At 43.0% G+C, this 22884-nt stretch overlaps 2 protein-coding genes across 4 annotated transcripts; one reads left to right on the top strand and one right to left on the bottom strand.

The window, feature by feature from the left end:
• Positions 1 to 119: 119 nt before the first annotated feature.
• Positions 120 to 17948, bottom strand: NKIRAS1 (NFKB inhibitor interacting Ras like 1). 2 transcript variants are annotated; one of them, XM_079795642.1, is made up of 4 exons: positions 17870 to 17948; positions 11184 to 11294; positions 7340 to 7581; positions 120 to 522 (listed from the first exon to the last, which is right to left on the bottom strand). In XM_079795642.1, exons 2-4 carry the CDS (start codon positions 11275 to 11277, stop codon positions 280 to 282), a joined length of 579 nt encoding a protein of 192 aa, XP_079651768.1. In that variant the 5' UTR covers positions 11278 to 11294; positions 17870 to 17948; the 3' UTR covers positions 120 to 279. The 2 variants fall into 2 exon arrangements, with proteins under 2 accessions (XP_079651768.1, XP_079651769.1); XM_079795643.1 differs by lacking the exon at positions 17870 to 17948 and having other exon boundaries at positions 11184 to 11444.
• Positions 17949 to 18144: 196 nt separating this feature from the next.
• Positions 18145 to 21344, top strand: RPL15 (ribosomal protein L15). Of its 2 annotated transcripts, none has more exons than XM_079795318.1 (4): positions 18145 to 18226; positions 18888 to 19069; positions 19548 to 19684; positions 20248 to 21344. In XM_079795318.1, the coding sequence occupies exons 2-4, from the start codon at positions 18898 to 18900 to the stop codon at positions 20551 to 20553; spliced, it is 615 nt and encodes a 204-aa protein (XP_079651444.1). In that variant the 5' UTR covers positions 18145 to 18226; positions 18888 to 18897; the 3' UTR covers positions 20554 to 21344. The 2 variants fall into 2 exon arrangements, with proteins under 2 accessions (XP_079651444.1, XP_079651445.1); XM_079795319.1 differs by having other exon boundaries at positions 18208 to 18339.
• Positions 21345 to 22884: the final 1540 nt, after the last annotated feature.

Below are 22884 nucleotides of genomic sequence, written 5' to 3'. Positions count from 1 at the left end.
TAAAGGGGGGGGGACACTACTTATAGGTGTGTATATATAAATAACAGAGGTGCTAGTATCAGGGACAAGTTTCAAGCAACCAGAATGCAAATATATTATTTTATATCAGGCAATAATAATAAGCTTAGCTCACATAATTTAATCATAGCCTTACATGCATTAAATTGCTTCCTTAGGGATTTCTACCAGACCAAAAGTAGCTACAAATGGCCTATTTTAAATATGTTCACAGATACATAAGGGCAGTTGCTATTCAACAAACAATTGTGGAACTGATTTTCAGTTCTCAGAACTAGAATTCCCTTTGTTTTTCCTCCCAGGCAAAGGAAAGCTGGATTTGCTCTGGGGCTGGGAAAGTTTGCTGGCTAAGAGAGTGAATGGTTCAATCAGAGTTTTCCGATCTGTAACTGTTACCTCCCACAGTCGCACCTTCTCGCTTTTTGCCCATTGCTGTGCCACTTCAGCATCCACTTGTCTCTGCTCAGAAAGGTCTAGTTTGTTTCCTAATACGACAATTGCTACCTGAAAAGAAAAAGGGATAAAAAGATCACACTTTGCCAACATCATCAGTTCCTAGGCAAAATGGAGAAATAAGGAAAATTGTCCCATTTAACCATTTGCTACTCCAAAACTGATTCTCAGAGGTAACCTGAATGACAAAATAGTAGGACACAAACCTGACTCCTTCTGTAATGCATTTCTGTTAAAAACACAGAGGTTCATAGCTAAGATTTGGAAACAGCCCACGGGCCCATCAGCAGATGAGTGGATAAAAAAGCTGTGGTATGTTTACACAATGGATTGCTATGCAGCAGTTAAAAAGAAGGCTCTTTTACCCTTTAAGACAGCATGGAGGGACCTGGAGAGTATTATAGAGTATTATGCTGAGTGAAATAAGCCAATCAGAGAGAAAAAAGTATCACATGATCTCACTCATGTGGAATAAAACAGAATACTAGATCCAGAGACATAGAACCAGGAACAGAAGGACAAATTTCAGAGGGAAGTGGGGGAAGAGGGATAGGAGGGGGTGATTAACCGGGGAACAGTGGTGAATGCCTGGGAGGGGTGGGGATGAAATGGAGGGGGTCAATGGGGGAAAAACAAAGGGGACACCTGTAATACTTTCAACAACAAAGATAAATATTAAAGATGCAGATGTTCTACAGGCTGTTCTGAAACATCTTAAATTAGCAAAAGGTGAAGTAACACCTCAGAATGAAAGCTAGACTTGGGGAAATTAATACCTAGGATACAGACAAAGGTGTACTGAAATAGGCCTCCATTTCAGTTTCTCTATATATCTACTGTGTGCTGTTTCCCTACACCTACTTCAAAATACACCAGAGGACTCCCAGAGCTGGGAGTTCCACCCCCCCTAGAATCTAAGTTCTATGAGAAGAGGAATTTTTGTTCTGTTCACACTATTCCTAATCATAGGAAGTTACCCGATGCAAGCACTACATACTTGTTGAACACATGGGCCAATAGGAACATTTTACAATAAATGCTTCCTACACACCAGGCACCTGTTTCAGGGGATTAAAAACCAGCAGTCACAAGCCCCCGGGGAGGGAAAGGAAGGAGGACAAACCACCAGGTTTTCAGACACTGACTGCAAAGCCAACGGAACAATCACGTGCGAGTGGAGGAAGTGCACCAGGAGCCGTCACTGGCTGCTCCTCCGGGGACAGCTTTGAACGAGGGCCTCTGAGCCTCTGCTGTGCTCCTGGAGCTCTGGGTTTCCTGGCAAGTCGCCCATTTCTCAGCAGGAACCGTCTCTCCAAGCCCTCCTATCAACCTTCATCACCTAGATTTTCATCTTCACATACATCCCCTAGTCTGACCTAATCTCTCGTTCCTCCCCAATTGTACAGACTGTTCCACTTTGCCCCAGACTTCCTGCCTCCAACAGTGTCCCTCCCTAAAAACCCTAAATCTGTGGAGGCTGGTGCTGCTATTCTCTGCTACTACCTGCTTCCCACCCCCATTTTGTTGCTGTTCATTACAGACCTGGCTTGTGGTCACCCCACACTACTTTCATAATAATTCCTAGTGGGCCCCTGGATCCGGGTGAGCCTGGGCCCCGGGTCCGGGTGAGGCCGTGGGCCCCTGGATCCAGGTGAGGCCACGCGACCCTGGGTCTGGGAGAGGCCACGCGCCCCTGGGTCCGGGTGAGGCCATGCGCCCCTAGGTCCGGATGAAGCTGAATCCTGGGTCTGGGCGAGGCCGTGTGCCCCTAGATCCGGGTGAGGCTGGATCCCGGGTCCGGGTGAGGCCGTGGGCCCCTGGATCCGGGTGAAGCCGTGCCCCTGGATCCGGCCGAGACCAAACCAGAGGGAGTCGGACCTGCATTACCACCATTTGTCCACCATCCAGAGCTGAGGGGTCAGTGCCGACATGTACACATAAGGAACTGGTGGACATTGATATTGGGTCCCAAAAGAACTGTTGGACCAGAAAGAAACTCACTACAGACTGATTCATTTGCCTGTCAGCATAACTATTATTGCTCGTCGCACATTCAATTCTTATAAGTTTATCTCTAGTGACACATGATTTCGCTCATCTAGGGGAAATGATGAACAACATAGACTGATGAACAAGAACAGAACCAGAAACAAGGAGGCATCGATCGGACTATCGGGCCTCAGAGGGAGGATAGGGGAGGGTGGGGGGAGGAGGGAGAGATCAACCAAAGGTCTTGTGTGCATGCATATGAGCCTAACCAATGCTTAAGTTCAACAGAGGGTTGGGGCATCCATGGGGAGGGGTGTGGGATGGGAATGGGGGGATGAGGACAAATATGTGACACCTTAATCAATAAAGAAATTTAAAAAAAAATAATAATTCCTAGTGATTTCACTAGCCATGTGGGTGACCTGTCCAGTAACCTTGTCTCTAAAGATCTTAATCATTCTCCTAACCTCAGCCATTCACAACCATGAACACATCCTAATTCTTACCATTATAACTGCTCCCCTCTATGAACTCAATTCCGGGAATCCCACTCTGGCCTCTCTTCCTAACACCCGACCACAGTTCTAAACACCACAAGGACCTACCATCCACTGGTTCTCCCACCTTAATCACTGTCCTTCAACCCCTCTCATCTCAGTTTCTCACCTAGCTTTGGTTATTTTAATTCACTCCATTGCTGTCATTATCCTATTGTGTTCACCTGGTAACCCCCCTACTGTGATTACATTTAACTCTGGACTCTACCTACATCACTTACTGAACGTGTGTAGAAAAACCCAAATTCATGACCACTGACCTCGGGTGAGGTGGTGGTTTCCAGCAAATATATTACATTTACTCTGGAACTAAGACATCTACCTTGCCCTCTTCCCCAACCTCCAACATCTCTTCCGTCACCCATCTTACTCGGAGTGAATGTCCATACAATTTCAGTAAGAAAAGACAAGCACTGAGAAGAGAACTTGCACGTGCTTCCACCACGCAGGTCTTCCAAGCCCATGCACCCATCCTCAACCTGGACAAGGATGTCACTCCTGTATCATCCTCTTCTGTATCCGTTTTCTTTCTATTGAATCATTCCCATTAGCACACAATATGTCTCATCTAAATAACAACAAGCCTCTTTACAAATCCTTCTCCAGCTCCTCTCCGTTCCTTTTATAAGACAATATGTTTACTCTTTGACGCAAAACTAGCAGAGTTGTGTTCAATTCTCTCTTACATCCAGTCCAATCAGACTTTATCTCACTGTTTTACTATAAGAGTTAAGACCTCCAACTTACTGAAGGCTGGCCATTTCTTTATCCTTTTTTTTTTTTTTTTTTTTTTTTTTACCTATCTGCAGCATTTGGCATAGTTTGATTACTCCTTACTTCTTAAAGTGCCCTGTGTCTTCCTTGCCTTCTGGGACACCCTTATCTCTTGGATTTCCTCCGACCTCACTGGCCACTTAGATTCCTTTGCTGGTTTCTCTTCAATTCTCCAATGGGGTCAGTGTTTAAGTGCTCCAGGGCTGTAGCATTTTAGCTAAGGTCCTTACTACTCACCTTGTCCCTGTCTGTTGACAGCAGCCAAAGTGATCATTTTAAAACAACCCCAAAGATGCTCAACCTCAATCAATTAAGGGAAATGGAACTACTAAATTACCATTTTCACCCAGAAGATTCACAAAACCCAATAGTTTAATCACACATTGTTGTCAAGGATGGAGAAACAGGTCTTTTCATAGCATTCCTATGGAAGGCATTATATTTACTCTTTGACTCAAGAACCCCTGCTGCTTGATCTTACAATTATACGCTAAAGTGTACAAAATAGTAAATGCAAATGATTATTCATTGTAGGAAGTCCTAGCCAGAGCAATTAGGCAAGAAAAATAAAAGACATCCAAATTGAGGGGGAAAAGTAAAACTCACTGCCCTAGCCAGTTTGGCTCAGTGATTAGAGTGTTGGCCCATGGACTGAAGGGATGTGGGTTCGAGTCCCTGGTCAAGGACATGTACCTCAGTTGCTGGTTCGATCCCTGGCCCCAGTTGGAATCAGTGGGGAAGGCAACCAGTTGATGTGTCTCTCACATCCAAGTTTCTTTCCCTCTCTCTAAAAATCAATGGGGAAAAGAAAAGGTAAAACTCACTATTTGTGGATAACATTACTTTATATATAGAAAACTCTAAAGACCACCAACAACTATTAGAAATAAACAATAAAGTTGCTGGATAAAAATCAATATACAAAAATCTGTTGTGTCTATACATTAACAAACTTTTTTTTTATTTTATTGATTTATTACAGTGAGGAAGAGAGAGGGATAGAGAGTTAGAAACATCGATGAGAGAGAAACATCGACGAGCTGCCTCTTGCACACCCCCTACTGGGGATGTGCCCGCAACCAAGGCACATGCCCTTGACCGGAATCGAACCTGGGACCTTTCAGTCCGAAGGCCGACGCTCTATCCACTGAGCCAAACCGGTTTCGGCTAACAAACTTTTTTAAAAATATATTTTTATTAATTTCAGAGAGGAAGGGAGAGGGAGAGAGAGAGAGAAACATCAATGATGAGAGAGAGTCATTGATCGGGTGCCTCCTGCATGCTATGTCCCCCCCCCCCGCCCCCCCCCCCCCCGCACTGGGGATCGAGCCCAAAACCTGGGCATATATATATGCCCTTGACCAGAATCACACAGGACTCTAAGTCCACAGGCCTGCGCTTTATCCACTGAGCCAAACTTACTAGGGCAACAACAAACTTTAAAAGAGAAATGAAGAAAATTCCATTTACAATTACAACAAAAAGAATAACATACCTAGGTATAAATTTCACAAAGGAGGTGAAAAGACCTTGCACTGAAAATGAAGGGGACCAAAAATTTTGCCTATTGAAATAGTGATTTTAAACCCAATTCTTCTGAAACAAGACTCAGAAAGAACTTCTGACTCTCTCCTGTCTAAGATTCAGATGGCAAAGCCTGCCTCAGGAAGGGGACCTCAGCATAACCACCACAGACAGGAAGACTCCAAGCAGGAGCCTGTTAGCTAGATACCCCGGGTCCCATTGTTTCTGAGTTGCCTAGCAAGGTTTTGCCTGCCATGTGTTCCACTCTTCCTCAACTACCCGTAAATCACCATTCTCACTTTTCAAATCTAAGATCCTGTTTTCCTCCTCCTTTGTCCAAAATGTAATAGGTACCCAATGCTGCCTCACGTCTTTGGGATTTTCAAGCATATGTGAATTCCCTGGGTTCATGTATTAAAAATTGGATTTTCTCCTATTCATCTGTCTCTGCTAATTTGCTTGTTAGCCCAGCTAGAAGAACTTAGGAGGTGGAGGTGGGAGGAAATGTTGTTTTAGACATCGATGATTCTCTCATCATTGATGTTATCTATTCACAAAGTAAATAAGTATTCAAAATAATAAAAATAAATATCAATCCAGATGTCCTTCAGCAGGTCAATGGTTAAACTTTGGTACATACATACCATGAAATACCACTCAGCAATAAAAAGGAATGAACTACTGATATGTGTAGTAATTGGATAATTTTCCAGAGAATTATGCTGAGTGAAAAAAGCCAAGAGTTTACATACTGTATGATTCCATTTATGTTACATTCTTGAAATGACAAGGTTAGAGAAATTGAGAACAGATTAGTGTTTGTCAGGGACAAAGGGGGCGTGGTGATAGGAGAGAAGTGGTGGTGGCTATAAAAGGGTAAAATGAGGAATCCTTTTGGTGATGGAAATGTTCTGTATCTTGACTACATAAATGTCAATATCTTGGTTGTGAAATTGTACTCCAGTTTTGCATGTTGTTAATATTGGGGGGACTCCAGCTAAAGATCTCTATTATTTCTTAAAACTGCATGTGAATCTACAGTTATCTCAAAATAAAAAGTTTAACATAAAAGTGAAATGTAAAAATCTAGGTTAAGAACATCTAGCCAGCGCTGTTAACCAGTACATCATAGGAGGTACTCCTAAGTGGTGAGGAGTCAGCCATGTGAAGTTCTGGAAAGAGATCTGCGATAGGAGAGTTCCAGGGGTGGGAACCAGAAACTGAGAAGGACTTAATAGGGGAACAAAATGATCATGTTGGAAAAACAGAAAGTGGACCAGTGTCAGTGGAGTACAGTGACAAAGGAACAGGATGATGAAGATAAGATGGAAAGGATAGGCCTGGCCAAGTCATATGAGACTTTACGGACCGTGGTAAGGATCATATTTTTATTTTTTTTAAATATTTTATTGATTTTTTACAGAGAGGAAGGGAGAGGGATAGAGAGTTAGAAACATCCATCAGAGAGAAACATCGATCAGCTGCCTCCTGCACACTTCCTACTGGGGATGTGCCCGCAACCAAGGTACATGCCCCTGACGGGAATCGAACCTGGGACCCTTCAGACCACAGGCCGACGCTCTATCCACTGAGCCAAACCAGCCAGGGCAGGATCTTATTTTTAAGTGTCAAATGGGTAGAATCCAATCATTAAGTTTTAAAAAAATTTATTTTGCAAGGCTAAAGACAAGAATCCTATTTAGCCTAGGAGACAATAAAGAGCCCTAGGAAACAGTGATGCCACACACTATGAAGTGAACTACCTATATAGAACCTGAGATACGGAGTCACTAAAATTCAGCTTTTACATGAAAACAAGCAGAGGCAGAAAGTCAAATGCTGGGCCCTACTGAACTCAGTCAGTCCTGTATTTCCTGGGCTAAGGAGAGGGAAAAAAAAAAAAAGATTATAGATACTGTGAATACAATGTGATACTTTAAAAATATTTTAACTGACCCAAATTCCATGCTGCAATTTAAATAGTATTATGATTCATAGGTGGCATTTTTCACATATCCACTTACCTCTTTTTTGTCTTTGAACTTATCAATTTCTTTCTTCAGAAGCTCCACTCTTTGAAAGGATTCAAGATTATTCACGCTGTACACCAGAACAAAGCCATCGGCAAATGAGAAATAGTGCTTCGGTAGGTCCACGCCCTCCTGCAGGCCTCTGGTGTCATAAAGGTGTAACTGTTCCTTTACTCCCCGATCCGTTTCCACTGAAGCCATGTACACATCTTCCATTGTTTCACAATCTTCCATTCCTGGGATGAAAAATGAATTACTCTCATGGGTACAAATGTCGAATCATTGTACTAACTGTGAGTATTTTCATGTCCTTTAGAAGTTGTTGGCTTTCTAGGTTTCCTATTTACTACATGTAAGAATCATATTTCCATTACTAACTTCTTTAAAATGAAAGGTAGTTGTTACAGTAAATGACGAACATGCTTTTTAAAAACATGTCTTTGGCCGAAACCGGTTTAACTCCGTGGATAGAGCGTCGGCCTTCGGACTGAAGGGTCCCAGGTTCGATTCTGGTCAAGGGCATGTGCCTTGGTTGCGGGCACATCCCCAGTGGGGGGTGTGCAGGAGGCAGCTGATCGATGTTTCTCTCATCGATGTTTCTGACTCTCCCTCTCTCTTCCTCTCTGTAAAAAATCAATAAAATATATTTTAAAAAACAACAACAACATGTCTTCGGTATAGAAATAAAATGTTAGTAATGATTTAATATTACATACTTTTTAAAAGTTACTGTAAGAAGAGTCAAAGAACTGAATACCTAAATTGGAAGATTAAAGGCTGGTTTTAAAAGTAGCTTCATTAACTAAGTGGTCCCATTTTCATCTCCATCAGAGCCAAGGACAGGACCTGAGGTAAATTTGCTGCCCTTTTTTTTTTTCCTATACAACTTCTTCTATTTCCAAGGTCTGTTTATGGAACTCAAAAATTTATAACCTGGCTAGTGTGGCTCAGTTGTTGAGCATCGACCTATGAACCAGGTGGTCACAGGTTCGATTCCCGATCGGGGCATATGCCTGGGTTGCGGGCTTAATCCCCAGTAGGGAGAGGGAGGTTCAGGAGGCAGCCAATCAATGGTTCTCATCATTGATGTTTCTCTCTCTTCCTCTCCCTTCCTTTCTGAAATCAATAAAAATATATTTTAAAACATGTTATATGTCCAGTCTGGGCCTGAGCACCAGGCTTTCATTCACTTTTATGTGAATGTCCTGCAAGTACTCCCAACTAACAAAACTTGTTATCTTTTCTCCCCATACCTGTTTCTCCATCTAGCTTTCTCCCCTGGATCACCATCTACCTGGGCAGTCTTTAGAGTTCTCTTTAAACAAGGAAAGTGTGGGTGAAAGTTATCATACATTAGGCACTCTACTGCTGAAACACCTGCTCAATACACTGCCGCCTTCCATGCCCGTTGGTGTGTTAGCACCTGAACTGCTGCAACAGTTCAATAAACACCTTGTATCCCACCTAGACTGCTCAAATGTCAACTCCATGGATCCTCTCCTGATTATCCCCTTCCCTCCTTTCTGCTCCTACTGTGCCTTTTACAAGTAACACCATTTAATACTTAAATCTCTCATATTCGTCCCCTCCAAGGCTGGAGTGTAAGCTCCTTGGGAGCCAGGACTTTAGCTAATCTATCTTGATAGCTCTGAGGTCTAACAAATTGACTTACAGACATAGGAAGTCCTTAGTAAATGTTTGCTGAATGAATGAATTCATCATTTGATGTCCCAATTTCAGTCCCTTTCTTGCCTGGGTGATCCTTGTAAAATGCATTCCTACTTTGCTTCATTTGTGCAGGTTTGTCTCTTCAACTAGTCTATAACTCCCTTTAGGCTGAGGAATTAGGAGAATCTGGCCAGTGAAAAAGATAAAATACTAAATATGGTAATATTTAGGGTTCCCCCCAGAATGCCCCACCCAGGTCACCTTATGAAGCTCAAAGTCATAAATCCTATCCACATACTTACAGTTTTCAATTAATGTTTTAATCCTCTATTCTTATTTACCGTATGAGCAGACAACCTAGGATTACCAGATGCTTGAGTAAAAGGGAGACCAAAAACCAGAAAAGAACGCCTTATAGAAAAAAGAATGCAGGAAGAAGGAAACTTACCAAAAAAAAAATAAAATTACCCAATATTATACTCAAAGAAATATGATAGTACATCCATAAAATAAGAACGGGATATGAAGAAGTGAAAACTCAACACAAGGGCTGGAAAATAAAGATAAGGAAAACTCTCAAAAGGTGGAACAAAATATTGAAAGAAAACAGGAAAGAAATTAAAAGATTAGATCACTAGTCTGGAAGATCCAGCACAGAGAAGGGAAAAAGCATCAACAAAATAATTCAGAAATAAAGAACACACATTTCCATACTGAAAGGGCCAGATTTTCTTCATATATTTAAACTAAAGCAACATATCACAACAGACTGAATACAGAAGGAAGTAGATAACCCCGCTGGACATTAGATTTTCAAAAATGTAAATCAGTGCTCTTCTCACTAAATTATTTTGAAGACATCATTTTTCATTAAAATGTGTTATCTTGGTATGTGATGTTTATTGTTATTATTTTAAGTAATAAGTACTTTTTAAATTTCTGTTTTAATTTCTAATACAGTAAAAATATAGCCTATATAAACAAAAGCTGTTTGGACTTTTAGGAGGGTAAAGGGTTTTTTTTGTTTCCCTCTGGGCATAATTTGGTTTTTGCACAATCATAAATTAGAATCTGGAGGTGAAATATTAGGAATAGTGCAGCATTTGTGGCAGGAGGGATTTAGAAACCAAAAAATTTGAGAACCGCTAGCACAGGCACCATAATAAAAATCGAATATGGATTTAACCAAAATTGCTAAATATTTTGGGATGGTGGAAGAGAAGCAGAGCTCATCAAAATAGTTATTAAAAGTGAGATAGAAATGTGCTCTAAGCCAGCGGTCGGTGATCCGAGAGGTCTGAAAGGTTGTCGACGGCTGCTCTAAGCTACTTGCCAGAGATAAACACTTCAAAGACCTATGATTCTACTTCTCTCTCCAACACAAACCTCATTTAATTCTAATTTGCAATGTGTGACCTCCTTAAAAGCCAAAGATGCTGTCTTCTTCACCTCTGTATTCTCACAAGGCTGCATCACAGCCTGTTTCATATAGCAAGTATTTAATAATGACTCAGCTCGATGAATGAATAAATGAATGAGATAATCCAATTCACAAAAGTAGGTCACACTGCAGCAAACAGCTGTTTCTTCCATTTTGAAAACCTATACAGCTGTATTGGAAAGTCATGTTCGACATAGAATAAGATCATTCAGTGTATTCTTTTTTTTTTAATACATTTTATTGATTTTCCACAGAGATGAAGGGAGAGAGATAGAGAGTTAGAAACATTGATGAGAGAGAAACATCGATCAGCTGCCTCCTGCACACCCTCTACTGGGGATGTGCCCGCAACCAATGTACATGCCCTTGACCGGAATAGAACCTGGGACCTATCAGTCCACAGGCTGACACACTATCCACTGAGCCAAACCAGTTTCGGCCATTCAGTGTATTAAGTCAGTGCTTCTATGACTCCGAGATCACAGGGAACGACATATATATAAAAGGTATAACTTACAGCAAGCACTCCTGAATTTCACTACATAAAAGATGGTTTTTTTTCTCTCCCCTATTATTTCCCCCCTCAACCTCAACTGACTTCTATGATCCTTTTGGCCCCTCTGGATTTCACTTTTGGGTACTGTCCCCCATCGTTAGGTTAGTATGACCGACAAAAGACCCCTGGCAGTTCCCAGAACCTACAGAGGAACTAAGAAAAAATAATCTTACCGATAGTGTGATTCCCATAAAGGAGCTGCTCCAAAATTGCTGTTTTCCCCACAGACAGCAAGCCACAAACCACGACTTTGCAGCCCTTTCCCATCTTGTCTCAGGATAGCACTGCAGAGAGAACAGAATATCCTTAAAATTGTATGCATTGGAATCAACCTTTCCTTTTTCTATGTTTAAATTTAGTAAGTAATACATACACAGGGGGATTTCAAGTTTAAAAAAAGATATACAGAATAAGGTATACTCTTCCGAACCCTATTCCTAGTCTCCCATTTGCTACCTTGGAGCAGTCAGTGTTACCAGTTTCTTACCGATTTTTGCAAGGGTAATCTACATAAATGTAAGAATAGATGTCTCAAATACAGATATAAATACACATTTGTAGGCTTTCAAAAATAATAAGCACCGTTTATACGGAGACTATTTCAATACTAATTAACTCTATAGAAATCTGAGTCAAATCCTAGATGAAACCAATCCTTGAAAGAGACTGCCTGCTCATCAATATTTACCTGGAAAAATTTAAGTAAAAATTTAAGGAAACATTAAGATAAAAAATTGGATAGAGAATGGACACGATTTTTAAGAAGCCTTAATGCTATTCATGCTATTGTCAGTCTTGGGAGAGTGAGAAATTGGATTTTGGTAGCCATGTGGGATCTCTTAATCATACTTTTTGTCATACTTCTTCATGCTAGAAAAATTGCTCAAACTCTTTAAACTAGAAAGAAAAACTCTTCTCTCCTGGCTTCCTAACGTATCCAAGGAAGAGCAAGATCAGGTAACATTTTCTTCAATTTTCCTCAAAGCTTTTACTTTCCAGAAGGCAAGGTACCAGAAGCCAAGGCAGAAAGGAAAAAAGGCTCAATAGATACAACAGCATATATTCATAAGAGAATTCAAAGTCCGCATTGCCTTTTGCTATTTCCCACCAGCTTCTATGTCCCCCAATTCTCTTCTGACCTAGAACTGTAGAACATGCAATAACTGACTAAAAGGGATATCAGAACTACTCAAAGTCAAAAAGCAACTACAATAAGAAAGTTCAAATAAGCATTCAGATAAAAAGGATGCTGGTTATCTTTCTGTGCATACATGTGCATTATACATCAATACACTGAAAATATTAATAAATGACTTTTCCTCCCTGACAGGTTTGGCTCAGTGGGTAGAACGTCGGCCTGCGGACTGAAGGGTCCCGGGTTCGATTCCTGTCAGGGGCATGTACCTTGGTTGCGGGCACATTCCCAGTAGAGGGTGTGCAGGAGGCAGCTGATCGATGTTTCTCTCTCATCGATGTTTCTAACTCTCTTTCCTTCTTCCTTCCTCTCTGTAAAAAATCAATAAAATATATTTAAAAAATAAAAATATATATACATATTTTAAAATACATAAATAAATAAATGACTTTTCCTACTTTATTTTCTCAAAGTCTGTAATTTTTATGACCCAAATCAGCACTAATCAGCTGACAGGAAAAATAATTTTTTTTCCAGGGAAAAAATAAATTTTAATCCTCACTCGAGGACATACTTACTGATTTTTCTTTATTTTTTAAATATATTTTTATTAATTTCAGAGGAAAGGAGAGGGAGAGAGAGAGAGAAACATCAATGATGAGAGAGAATCATTGACTGGCTGCCTCCTGCATTCCCCCCACCCCCACCCCGGGGCATGCACCCTGACCGGGAATCGAACCGTGACCTCCTGGTTCATAGGTTGACCCTCAACCACTGAGCCACACCGGCAGGGCAATGCTTACTGAATTTAGAGAGAGAGGAAGGCAGGGAAGGAAAGAGAGAGAGTAAGAGCAACATCAATGTGAGAGAAGCATAGACCGGTTGCCTCCTGTACGTGCCCCGACTGGGAATCAATCCACAAACTTTTGGTGTACAGGACGAGGCTCCAATCAATTGAGCCACTCCAGCCAGGGCAGGAAAATTTTTAATGCTAGCATTATTGTAGCACAGTAGTAACAGAGCATTCAATTCCAGAGTAGTACACTACATTTTATTAGTAGAGAAATGATAATCACTTTATTTTCTTTATATTTTCAACATAACTGCAATACAAAAATTCTCAGTGCCAGAGCTCTGTGTAACACTGATCATATATGGCATGCTATTTCCTTTGTCAGCAACTATGGCCTGATTTAATTTTTTTTATATATATATTTTATTGATTTTTTTACAGAGAGGAAGGGAGAGGGATAGCGAGTCAGAAACATCGATGAGAGAGAAACATCGATCACCTGCCTCCTGCACGCCTCCTACTGGGGATGTGCCCACAACCAAGGTACATGCCCTTGACAGGAATCGAACCTGGGACCTTTCAGTTCGCAGGCCGATGCTCTATCCACTGAGCCAAACCGGTTAGGGCCTATGGCCTGATTTAAAAGGTTTTCTGCACATACCTTTGAATTTATGATTATTTTAATATCATATCATCCTATATAATAAAAGGCTAATATGCAAATCGACCAAACGGCATAACGACTGGTCACTATGACACACACTGACCACCAGGGGGCAGGTGCTTAACGCAGGAGCTGTCCCCTGGTGGTCAGTGCGCTCCCACAGGGGGAGCGCCGCTCAGCCAGAAGCCAGGCTCACGGCTGGTGAGTGCAGCGGTGGTGGCGGGAGCCTCTCCTGCCTCCGCAGCAGCGCTAAGGATGTCCAACTGACGGCTTAGGCCTGGTACCCCATCACCCCCCCCCCCCACTCACGGGCCTGCCCCGCCCCCTGCCACCACTGTCAGTTGCCTCCCTCTGCGGGGCAATGCAGGGTGATGGGGGGGGGGGGGCAGTCCCCGCTGGCACCCGCCTTGGCTGGCCTGAAGCCTGTGGGCTGGGAGCAGCTGCTGCGTTGAACGTCTGCCCCCTGGTGGTCAGTGCACATCATAGCAACCAGTTGTTCCACCGGTCATTCTGCCGTTCAGTCGATTTGCATATTAGGCTTTTATTATATAGGATTTTGTGTTTATGTGTTAATAAATAAATGGGGAAGGGGGTTGTTTCAGTATACCACAGAAATCTCCATCAAGGACAATCATTAAAAGTAACTGAATAGAGATAACTCAAACACTGGCTAAGGATTTTAAGGTTTTTTAGAAAAGAGAAGGAAAGAGATAAGACAATAGACCATGTTAAATACTTTACATCATTAAAAAGAAAAAGATAAAATGGTGTGTGATTGACCAAAGCACAGCTGAAACATCCTAGGTACCTAGTTATTTTCAAGTGGGAAACAATAATACTACATAAAGCTGAACATCAGTGGCCTGCTACCATTTATTAAAAAGTATGAATTCTTTTTAAAATGAATATCTACTGTAAGATTTTGAATGAATATCATTAAATGCACATTCAAAAATAGTTTATTTTCTATATATGGTAACAATGACAAGGACTCACATTACAAATAAGGAAGTAGTTATGCTTATATATACTCAGATTTTCAAACAAAAACTACTAAAAGCTTAGTTCTATAAACATTACCATAGTTCCAGGCATTAGAAACAAACAAAACCAGAAATGATCCCTACCCTCGGGACTCTCAAAATCAATTGGAAATACCAATCCAAATTTTGCAAAACTAACAGAGAAACTGCAAATTAAAAACTGCAAAATCTAATTAAGAAATTGGCAGTGGTTATTCACAACGCCAGACTCTCCTTTCCAAATGATTCATCCAACTCTGTCTGCAGTCATCAGCCTTGACTCATTTTCTCACACCCCACATCTGATCCATCAGTAAATCCTCTACGAGGTTGAAACATCCAGGCTGAACCATTTACCACTTCCCATCATTAACGAAGGGGTCTGAGGGATCAACTTCCCTTACCTGGTCTTAAAGACATTCATGTCATAAACCCCCAAACCTGGGAGTATTTACTTGATAAAAGAAAAAGGTATTCTGCATCTCTGATTAAACTAAGACCACCACGGTGAGGAGATCATCCTGGATTACCTGGGTGGACCCAATGTAAGCACAACTGTCTTTATAAGAGAGGGAGCCAAGAGTGTCAGAAAGGGAGACATGGTGATTTGAAGATACTATACTGCTAATCCTATATAATAAAAAGCCCAGCGACCAAATGGTGGAATGACCAGTCGACCAGTCGTTATGATGTGCACTGACCACCAGGGGGCAGACGCTCAACGCAGGAGCTGCCCCCTGGTAGTCGGTGCAATCCCACAGTGACCAGGATGAGCAGCGCTCCCACAGAGGGAGCAGCCACTCAGAGGGCAGGTCCACAGCCGCTCGGCTGACCAGGATGAGTGGCGCTCCCACAGCGGGCTCATCCCCACAGGCCATGCCCCCCACCAGTGCACAAATCCTGTGCACCAGGCCTCTAGTCTTTGATAATGAAGAAAGGGGTCAGGAACCAAGAATACCAGTGGCCTCTGGAAGCTGGATAAGGCAAGTAAATGGATTTTCCCCTCATGCCTCTAAGAGGAACATAGGCCTACTAACAACTTGATTTTAGTCTAATGAGATTTCTGACCTACAGAATAATACGACAATAAATTTGTGTTGTTTCAAGCCAGTAAATTTGCTATAATTTGTTACAGCAGCAACAGGAAACTAATACGACCTCCTCACTAGTCTGCTTCCACTTTCCCCTTTGCCTTTAGCCTCAAAACTACAATCCAAAAAATGATCCTTTAAAAATGTGAAAGCTACCCCCATTTGACAAGAGAAAGAAAAACCAATTAAAGCCAAACAAGCTTTTTAATATATATATATTTTTTTAATTGATTTTTTTAAAATATATATTTTATTGATTTTTTACAGAGAGGAAGGGAGAGGGATAGAGAGCTAGAAACATCGATGAGAGAGAAACATCGATCAGCTGCCTCCTGCACACTCCCTACTGAGGATGTGCCCGCAACCAAGGTACATGCCCTTGACCGGAATCAAACCTGGGACCCTTTAGCCCGTAGGCCGACGCTCTATCCACTGAGCCAAACCGGTTAGGGCTAAAATTGATTTAAGAGAGGAAGAGAGAGGAGGAGAAAGGGAGAAACATCAATGATGAGAATCATTGATCAGCTAGCTGCCTCCTGCACACCCCACACTGGAGATGGAGTCCACAACCCAGGCATGTGCCCGGACTGGAATTGAGTGGTGACCTCCTGGTTCATAGGTCGATGCTCAACCACTGAGCCACGCAGGTTGGGCCCAAATAAGCTTTTCATTTTTATATCGCTTGCATCTTGTGGTCCTCAATAAATATGTTTAATTTTGGGTTCCTAAAAAAAATATGGAAGCCACACAAAGTTATCCTTCTGCTCAACATCTTCCAGTGGTTGCCAATCTCATGCCGGTTGGAAACCCAATGTCCTCATCACCTTCACCTGTCTCTCATCTCCTAGTCCCGTGTGGCTGGTTGCAGCCACACTGCCTCCTTGCTGCTCCGGTGTTAATCCAGGCACATGGCTCCAGCCTGGGCGCTGGTCCCTCGGACGGAAAGCGGTCCCCACATCTCCACTCTCGTCTTCCAGGTCTTCTCTCCAAACCTTACTCCTCAAACACTCACCGTGAACACTCCATCCAAAACTGCCACCTCAACACTCCCCATCTCTGACATCCCTCACCGTTTGTCTTCAGCACTTACCATCCAGTATTGCATCTACACTATGCTTAGTGCCCGTTTCCAAGAAAGCTGGTCCAGCTGCCCTGACCACGGCTGCATCTGCAGCTGGTGGGACCCTGCCTGGCACATGTCAGGAACTTCATAAATATCTGTTAATCGAATCAGTGAACTATGTGAGGACTCTTACAATGAATGATAAACCTGACTTAAAAAAAAAAGAAAGTAAAATAGGAAATAGGAGCGAAATAACCAAAACCTCTAATGATTTAGAAGGTAAATATGATTCTCTTAAATGTTGGCCACATTTAAACTTAGAATTTGTAGAATTAAACCACACCATTGTGTTAAAAGTGAAAATACGCCGAAACCGGTTTGGCTCAGTGGATAGAGCGTCGGCCTGCAAACTCAAGGGTCCCGGGTTCGATTCCGGTCAAGGGCATGTACCTTGGTTGCGGGCACATCCCCAGTAGGAGGTGTGCAGGAGGCAGCTGGTCGATGTTTCTGACTCTCTATCCCTCTCTCTTCCTCTCTGTAAAAAATCAATAAAATATATTTTTTAAAAGTGAAAATACTCTGGAGACGCTAAAAAAAAAAAAAAAAAAGCCGGTAAACCATTATTTTTAATAAAGAACGCAACACAAACAGCCAGCATTTTCTCAGCATTTCTTCTTCCCTAAACACGCGCACCTGCCAACCAGGTCTTGGCAAATAAATACTGCGTTTTTCTAAAAAAATTGTGGTTCTGACGTAGCAACACTGGAACCAAATCCTCACGCAGGGAAGACACGGGGATGGAAAAGCACTCTCCCTCCCCCGGACCCATTTCGGGGCAAAACCCCGCGTCACTGGCCCTGCGGGGGCTAAAGCCCAATTGGCCCGCGGGCCCCCCACCCGCGAAGCCCCTGGACCCGGAGCGACCATTGGCGGCTGGGGCAGCGTCCGGGGGTCCGTCAGAGCACCTCGGGGCCCCGGACCTCCGCGCCCGTCCTGGGGCAGAAAGGTGACTGCGATGCCCGCAGCGACACCTCGAGCGAGGAGCCTGCGGTGCGGGAAGCGACGAACCGGCAGACCAAAATGACACAGACCTGTACCCTCCGCAGACCCAGAGGATAGCGGCGCCTTCGCAGCCCGGCTCCCCGGCAAGTTTCAGCTACTGGAGCCCCGCCCCCAACTCGCCTCCTCCCCCGACAGCGGGTCTGGAACGCCCGCCGCTGCCTCCGCAAGGTCTGTCGCCTGGAGGAGCAGGGGCGGGACAATGGGGAAGACTGCGCCCAATCCTGGCGGAACTCCGCCCACCAGGCGCTCTGCCGGAACTACATGTCCCATGAGGCTCTGGGAGGCCGCCGCTTTCTACCGGAAAGAGTTTCGCTGAAGTGGGGGGAGGAGCCCAAAGAGGATTGTGGGAGAGAGGCTCTTCCTTTCCGTCTGGCCGCAGCCATCAGGTAAGCCGTGTTGGAGATATACGCTATTTCATCCGCCGCTCATCTCCCTCTGCCCGGGCCATCCAGGCTCGGGGACCGTGCGTCCTCAGAGCTCCTCCCGCCTCCTGTGCGGCGTGAGTGTGATTAGGATGCGGGGCAACGGGGTTATGGAGAGGCGGCCGCCGGAGCGGGCTGGGGGGGATGGTGTGATGGCGGCGCGAATTCGAGCTGGGCCCAGAGCGTGAAGGAAAGGGAGGCATGGGGCAGAGGAATAGGAAGCAGGGCAAGCAGGGCCAGGGCTTCCTGAAGCGAGTCGGTTGGCTGGGTAGAGTAAATGCTTTTTCCTGGGGAGTTAACCTTTTGGCGGCGGCAACATTCCCCTGTATTGTCGGCGAGGTCTCTGCAGACGGGGCCGGGCCCTTGGGGATGCCGCCTGCCGCAGTGATCCGCCCCTTCAGGGCCTAAGTCTGGCGCCATTCATTCGTGCAGGGGGAAGGAAAAAAAAAGAAAAGGCGCCGACGGCCTTCCTGCGTTGCCCTCTCTGGGGTCGCAGAGGTGGGGGTTAGGCTAGCTTTGCACTGCAGTTCGTGCAGAGCCATTTTCATCCTCAGCGGATGCCTTGTGGCTGGTGGGGAACTAAGATGGACGTACGCAGTCTTCAGTACCCGGTGTTCTCTCAAAGGTAAACCAAGATGGGCGCTTACAAGTACATCCAGGAGCTATGGAGGAAGAAGCAGTCGGATGTAATGCGCTTCCTCCTCCGGGTGCGCTGCTGGCAGTACCGCCAGCTCTCTGCGCTCCACAGGGCCCCCCGCCCCACCCGGCCCGACAAAGCGCGCAGGCTGGGCTACAAGGCCAAGCAAGGTGAGTGGTCTGTGCCTGGATGCTTGGATAAAATTGTATTCCCCGGGAAAAGCTAGAGAAGGGTGAGCAGGAAGAGCAGCTATTGCCCCCATGTCTTCCTTCACGTAGCTCTTTGGCAGCGACTGTCTTCAGCTGTCAACACATGGACGTTGTTGACCGGTAAATAGATGTTTAGCTGCTCTAGCAAGTGTGTTTGTAGATTACAAATTTGCACTAGTCTGGACGAAAGCAAAGTAACGGTGTAGAGTTAGAATGAGAAGTTAATCTCTTATCTCTGTGTGGTTAAACAAAGGATTTGAAAAATAACTGTTTTGTGTTTTTTAAAAGGGAATCTCAAACTGGTGTTAGTTTTACCATCACTGGGTCTGTAGTATTTGACTTATGGTCTGAATGTATTTGATGTAGGAGCAAAAGTGACATGTCATTGAGTCTTGCACTCTATGGTTTTTATAAAAATCACCCTAATTTTTGTTTATAGGTTATGTCATCTATCGGATTCGTGTGCGCCGTGGTGGCCGCAAACGCCCTGTTCCTAAGGGTGCGACCTACGGCAAGCCTGTCCATCACGGTGTTAACCAGCTGAAGTTTGCTCGAAGTCTTCAGTCTGTTGCCGAAGTAAGTGGTTTTTTGAGAAGCAGTTGTATTGGTTACCTCCTGGAGGTGATGTAGACAGATTTGTGCAACTTTTCTGATAGCTAACTTATGCCTAGGTGAGCCCTTGGTGTTTAGATGGGGTTTGTGAGTTTTTTAAGTCTGTCACTAACTTGTCTTTGCTCATAACTGTCAGAAAGTGTTTTATGATTAGTGTGAACCTTGGAATCTAAGCCTTTCAAGGACAGTAAAAAGGCAAAGCTATGCAAAAGAGACCATTGTGGCCTGCAGTGCCTAAAATATGCTAAAAGTTAAGGTTTTTGTAAGAAATTTGCTGATCCCCCTTCTCTATTGTATTAGAAAAAAGGTAAGTTCCAGAATCCTAAATTTTGTCAGCCAGATATTCTTTCCTTAAAGGCATTCACAAACCCCATTCATTAGATAGGGGCTAATAGGGAATAGTAAGTTTACCTTTTCATACTTACGGTTATGTACCATAGTCTGTCTAGTGGTGAACTAAAGAGAATTCCTGGTTCCGAATTTGCTACTAGGGAAATGTGGGAGGCTGACCTTTTTTCCTCTTCTAGGAGCGAGCTGGACGCCACTGTGGGGCTCTGAGAGTCCTGAATTCTTACTGGGTTGGTGAAGATTCCACGTACAAATTCTTTGAGGTTATCCTCATTGATCCATTCCATAAAGCTATCAGAAGAAATCCTGACACTCAATGGATCACCAAACCAGTCCACAAGCACAGGGAGATGCGAGGGCTGACATCTGCGGGCCGCAAGAGCCGTGGCCTTGGGAAGGGCCACAAGTTCCACCACACTATTGGTGGTTCTCGCCGTGCAGCTTGGAGAAGGCGCAATACTCTCCAGCTCCACCGTTACCGCTAATATAAGTAATGTTTGTAAAATTCTTACCTAATAAACAATTTAGGACAGTCATGTCTGCTTAAAAGTGTTCTTTAATTTGTTAAAACTAGTCTGCAGAATGTCTTATGAATGCATTGTCACATTTAAAAGTTAAAGTGCAATAATGTTTGAAGACTATAAATGGTGGTGTGTCGCGTTACTCATAAGATAGACGCTTTTGGCTTTATGTCAGCGATTTTCAACCTTTTTCATCTCATGGCACACATGAACTAATTACTAAAATTCTGCAGCACACCAAAAAGTAATGTTTTGCCAATCTGACCAAAAATAGGTATTTTGATCCATTCTTTTTTAACTTGACAATCTAAGGGGGCTAGAGGTCAGTCCCCCTGACTAGTCGGGTACTGCATGTTTTAAAAATTGTGTCCCACCAGTGTGCCACAGTATACTGATTGAAAATCGCTGCTTTATATTAGGGAGTTTCCTATGTCAGTGTTCGGTATAGGTGTAAAATTCTGTGAGAGTGCAAAACTAGCCAGTAGATTTGTTGGTGCATGTGATGAAACCTACAGCTTTATTAGGGTAATGCAATGCTCTGCTTGTTTACTCTCAAGGGGCTGTTTGAATTTTGCTTGGAAATGTGAAAGATAACCTAATCCATTCTCATGGTCCTGTGCAGAAAAATGGAAGTTAAGTAGGGGGTTCACATTTTTTAGATTAACCCAGTAAACCGCTGCTTCTGAAAGAAGAAAAGTTTAAAAGAATGCCACCATTTTTTAGAAGAATTGAATGATCCTATTGAAAGGGTTCTCTTAAAATTAAACATCCTAGTTTACCTAAACAAAACTGGCTTGGTCTCCATAGTACCACTCACTTTCACGTCAAAAGCTAGAAGCCCTGATTCAATCCCATGACTGAATTTCATGCAAAGTAGTAATAGTAATTACGTTGGTGTGTATTGAAACTGATGGAAATTGAACAAATGAGAAGAGAATTAACTTTAAGGTATGTTGTGTTATAACTATTACGAACCCGTTAGCCACCTTAAGGGGGGAAATACAATTGACTTTATTTAAGGGTACTTTGCTTAGTCCATTTAGTCTTATAAGTCATCTTGGGCCAACCCACTATATCCATTATTCCTATAATGTTACTGAGAATAGTTATGTATTGGTGTCAAGTTTAAGGTTTCCCATTCTAACCTTGGGCATTGTCTATAATTATTTTTCTCATCCTTGTGCAAACTACCCTCAAAATCCTTACCATTCCACAAACTTTCCAGGCCTTCAATTGTGCCCACCTTAATGTTAAATCATACCACCATGTTATGTTTGCCTCTTATTTTACAATAGACCAGGCTTCTGTTTCCCAGGGTGAATCTGAGCGTGCAGGAAATATAGAAGAGGACTTGGCTCCAATTTCCAATTCTGGGTTTGCTGACTTAATAGGTAGTTTGCTTCTAAAATCCTAATTGCTGGTTTCCTTTTTTAACCAATTTTTCTTATTTTCTTCATGGGTCTTAGAAGGCTTGGTTAAATGATTTCCAGAAAACATGTAGCAAACTCATAAAACCTCTTAAGACCTAAATTCCTTTCCATTCAAATCTCAAACCATCTATTTTGTGTATAGAGGTTGTTCAACTAAAGGAATAAATGTCTGTTAAACTAAAACAAATGGACCTTCTGTTATCTTTTGTCATTAAATATCAATGTGCTTTAGAGCAAACGAAATATCCCAACCTGCAAAAAGGTATCAAAACATGATGGCAGGAAGTCAGCAATATGTAGGAAAATGAAGTGTGTAGTACTTAGTCGAGTTTTTCTCTCGGTTCTTTGGTCCTTGCATGAATCAGAAAAATACCATTTCATCTTTTTCTAACTATGTAGGATACTAATTGGGGAACGGGAGGGAATGTCTCCAAGAATGGCTTGCTTCTGTCCTTGTGACCCTACAGTTTTGTCTCCATACAACAAGTACCTAACGCCTCTAGGATGGGGAAAACCCAAGTATTAATGTCACCCTAGAGGCTTTTTCTGACAGCCCCACAAGCTGTTCTGTTTTCATATTTCTAGATCACCACGTGATTCAAATATAACCAAAGTGATTATCACAATTTTCTTTAGAAATAGAGCAACTGGTTTCCAACAAGATGTAGGTAATTTAAACCCCCTTTGCCAATGAGCAAACAAGATGAAGCAACTTGCATGGCATTCTGGATTCATATCCACTCTATAAACAGTTTAAATTTTGGTTAGGTAATACACGGACATGGCTAAAAATTCAAAACTTACAATAGATTCTACAGTGAAAGTCTCCCTGTCTCCAAGTTCCCCTTCTGAAGGCAATGTTATC

Source organism: Cnephaeus nilssonii, assembly GCF_951640355.1.
Source record: "Cnephaeus nilssonii genome assembly, chromosome: 17".
NCBI lineage: Eukaryota > Metazoa > Chordata > Mammalia > Chiroptera > Vespertilionidae > Cnephaeus > Cnephaeus nilssonii.
Note: the sequence above shows the minus strand (reverse complement) of the source record. Positions and strands in the feature narration are given on the sequence as shown.

Coding starts and splice junctions, on each gene's coding strand:
- RPL15 (XM_079795318.1), top strand. CDS start 18,898: ATGGGCGCTTACAAGTACATCCAGGAGCTATGGAGGAAGAAGCAGTCG. Junction 19,070..19,547: donor GGGCTACAAGGCCAAGCAAG/GTGAGTGGTCTG, acceptor TTTTGTTTATAG/GTTATGTCATCTATCGGATT. Junction 19,685..20,247: donor GTCTTCAGTCTGTTGCCGAA/GTAAGTGGTTTT, acceptor TTCCTCTTCTAG/GAGCGAGCTGGACGCCACTG.
- NKIRAS1 (XM_079795642.1), bottom strand. CDS start 11,277: ATGGGAAAGGGCTGCAAAGTCGTGGTTTGTGGCTTGCTGTCTGTGGGG. Junction 7,582..11,183: donor TTATGGGAATCACACTATCG/GTAAGATTATTT, acceptor TTTTCATCCCAG/GAATGGAAGATTGTGAAACA. Junction 523..7,339: donor AGTTCAAAGACAAAAAAGAG/GTAAGTGGATAT, acceptor TTTTCTTTTCAG/GTAGCAATTGTCGTATTAGG.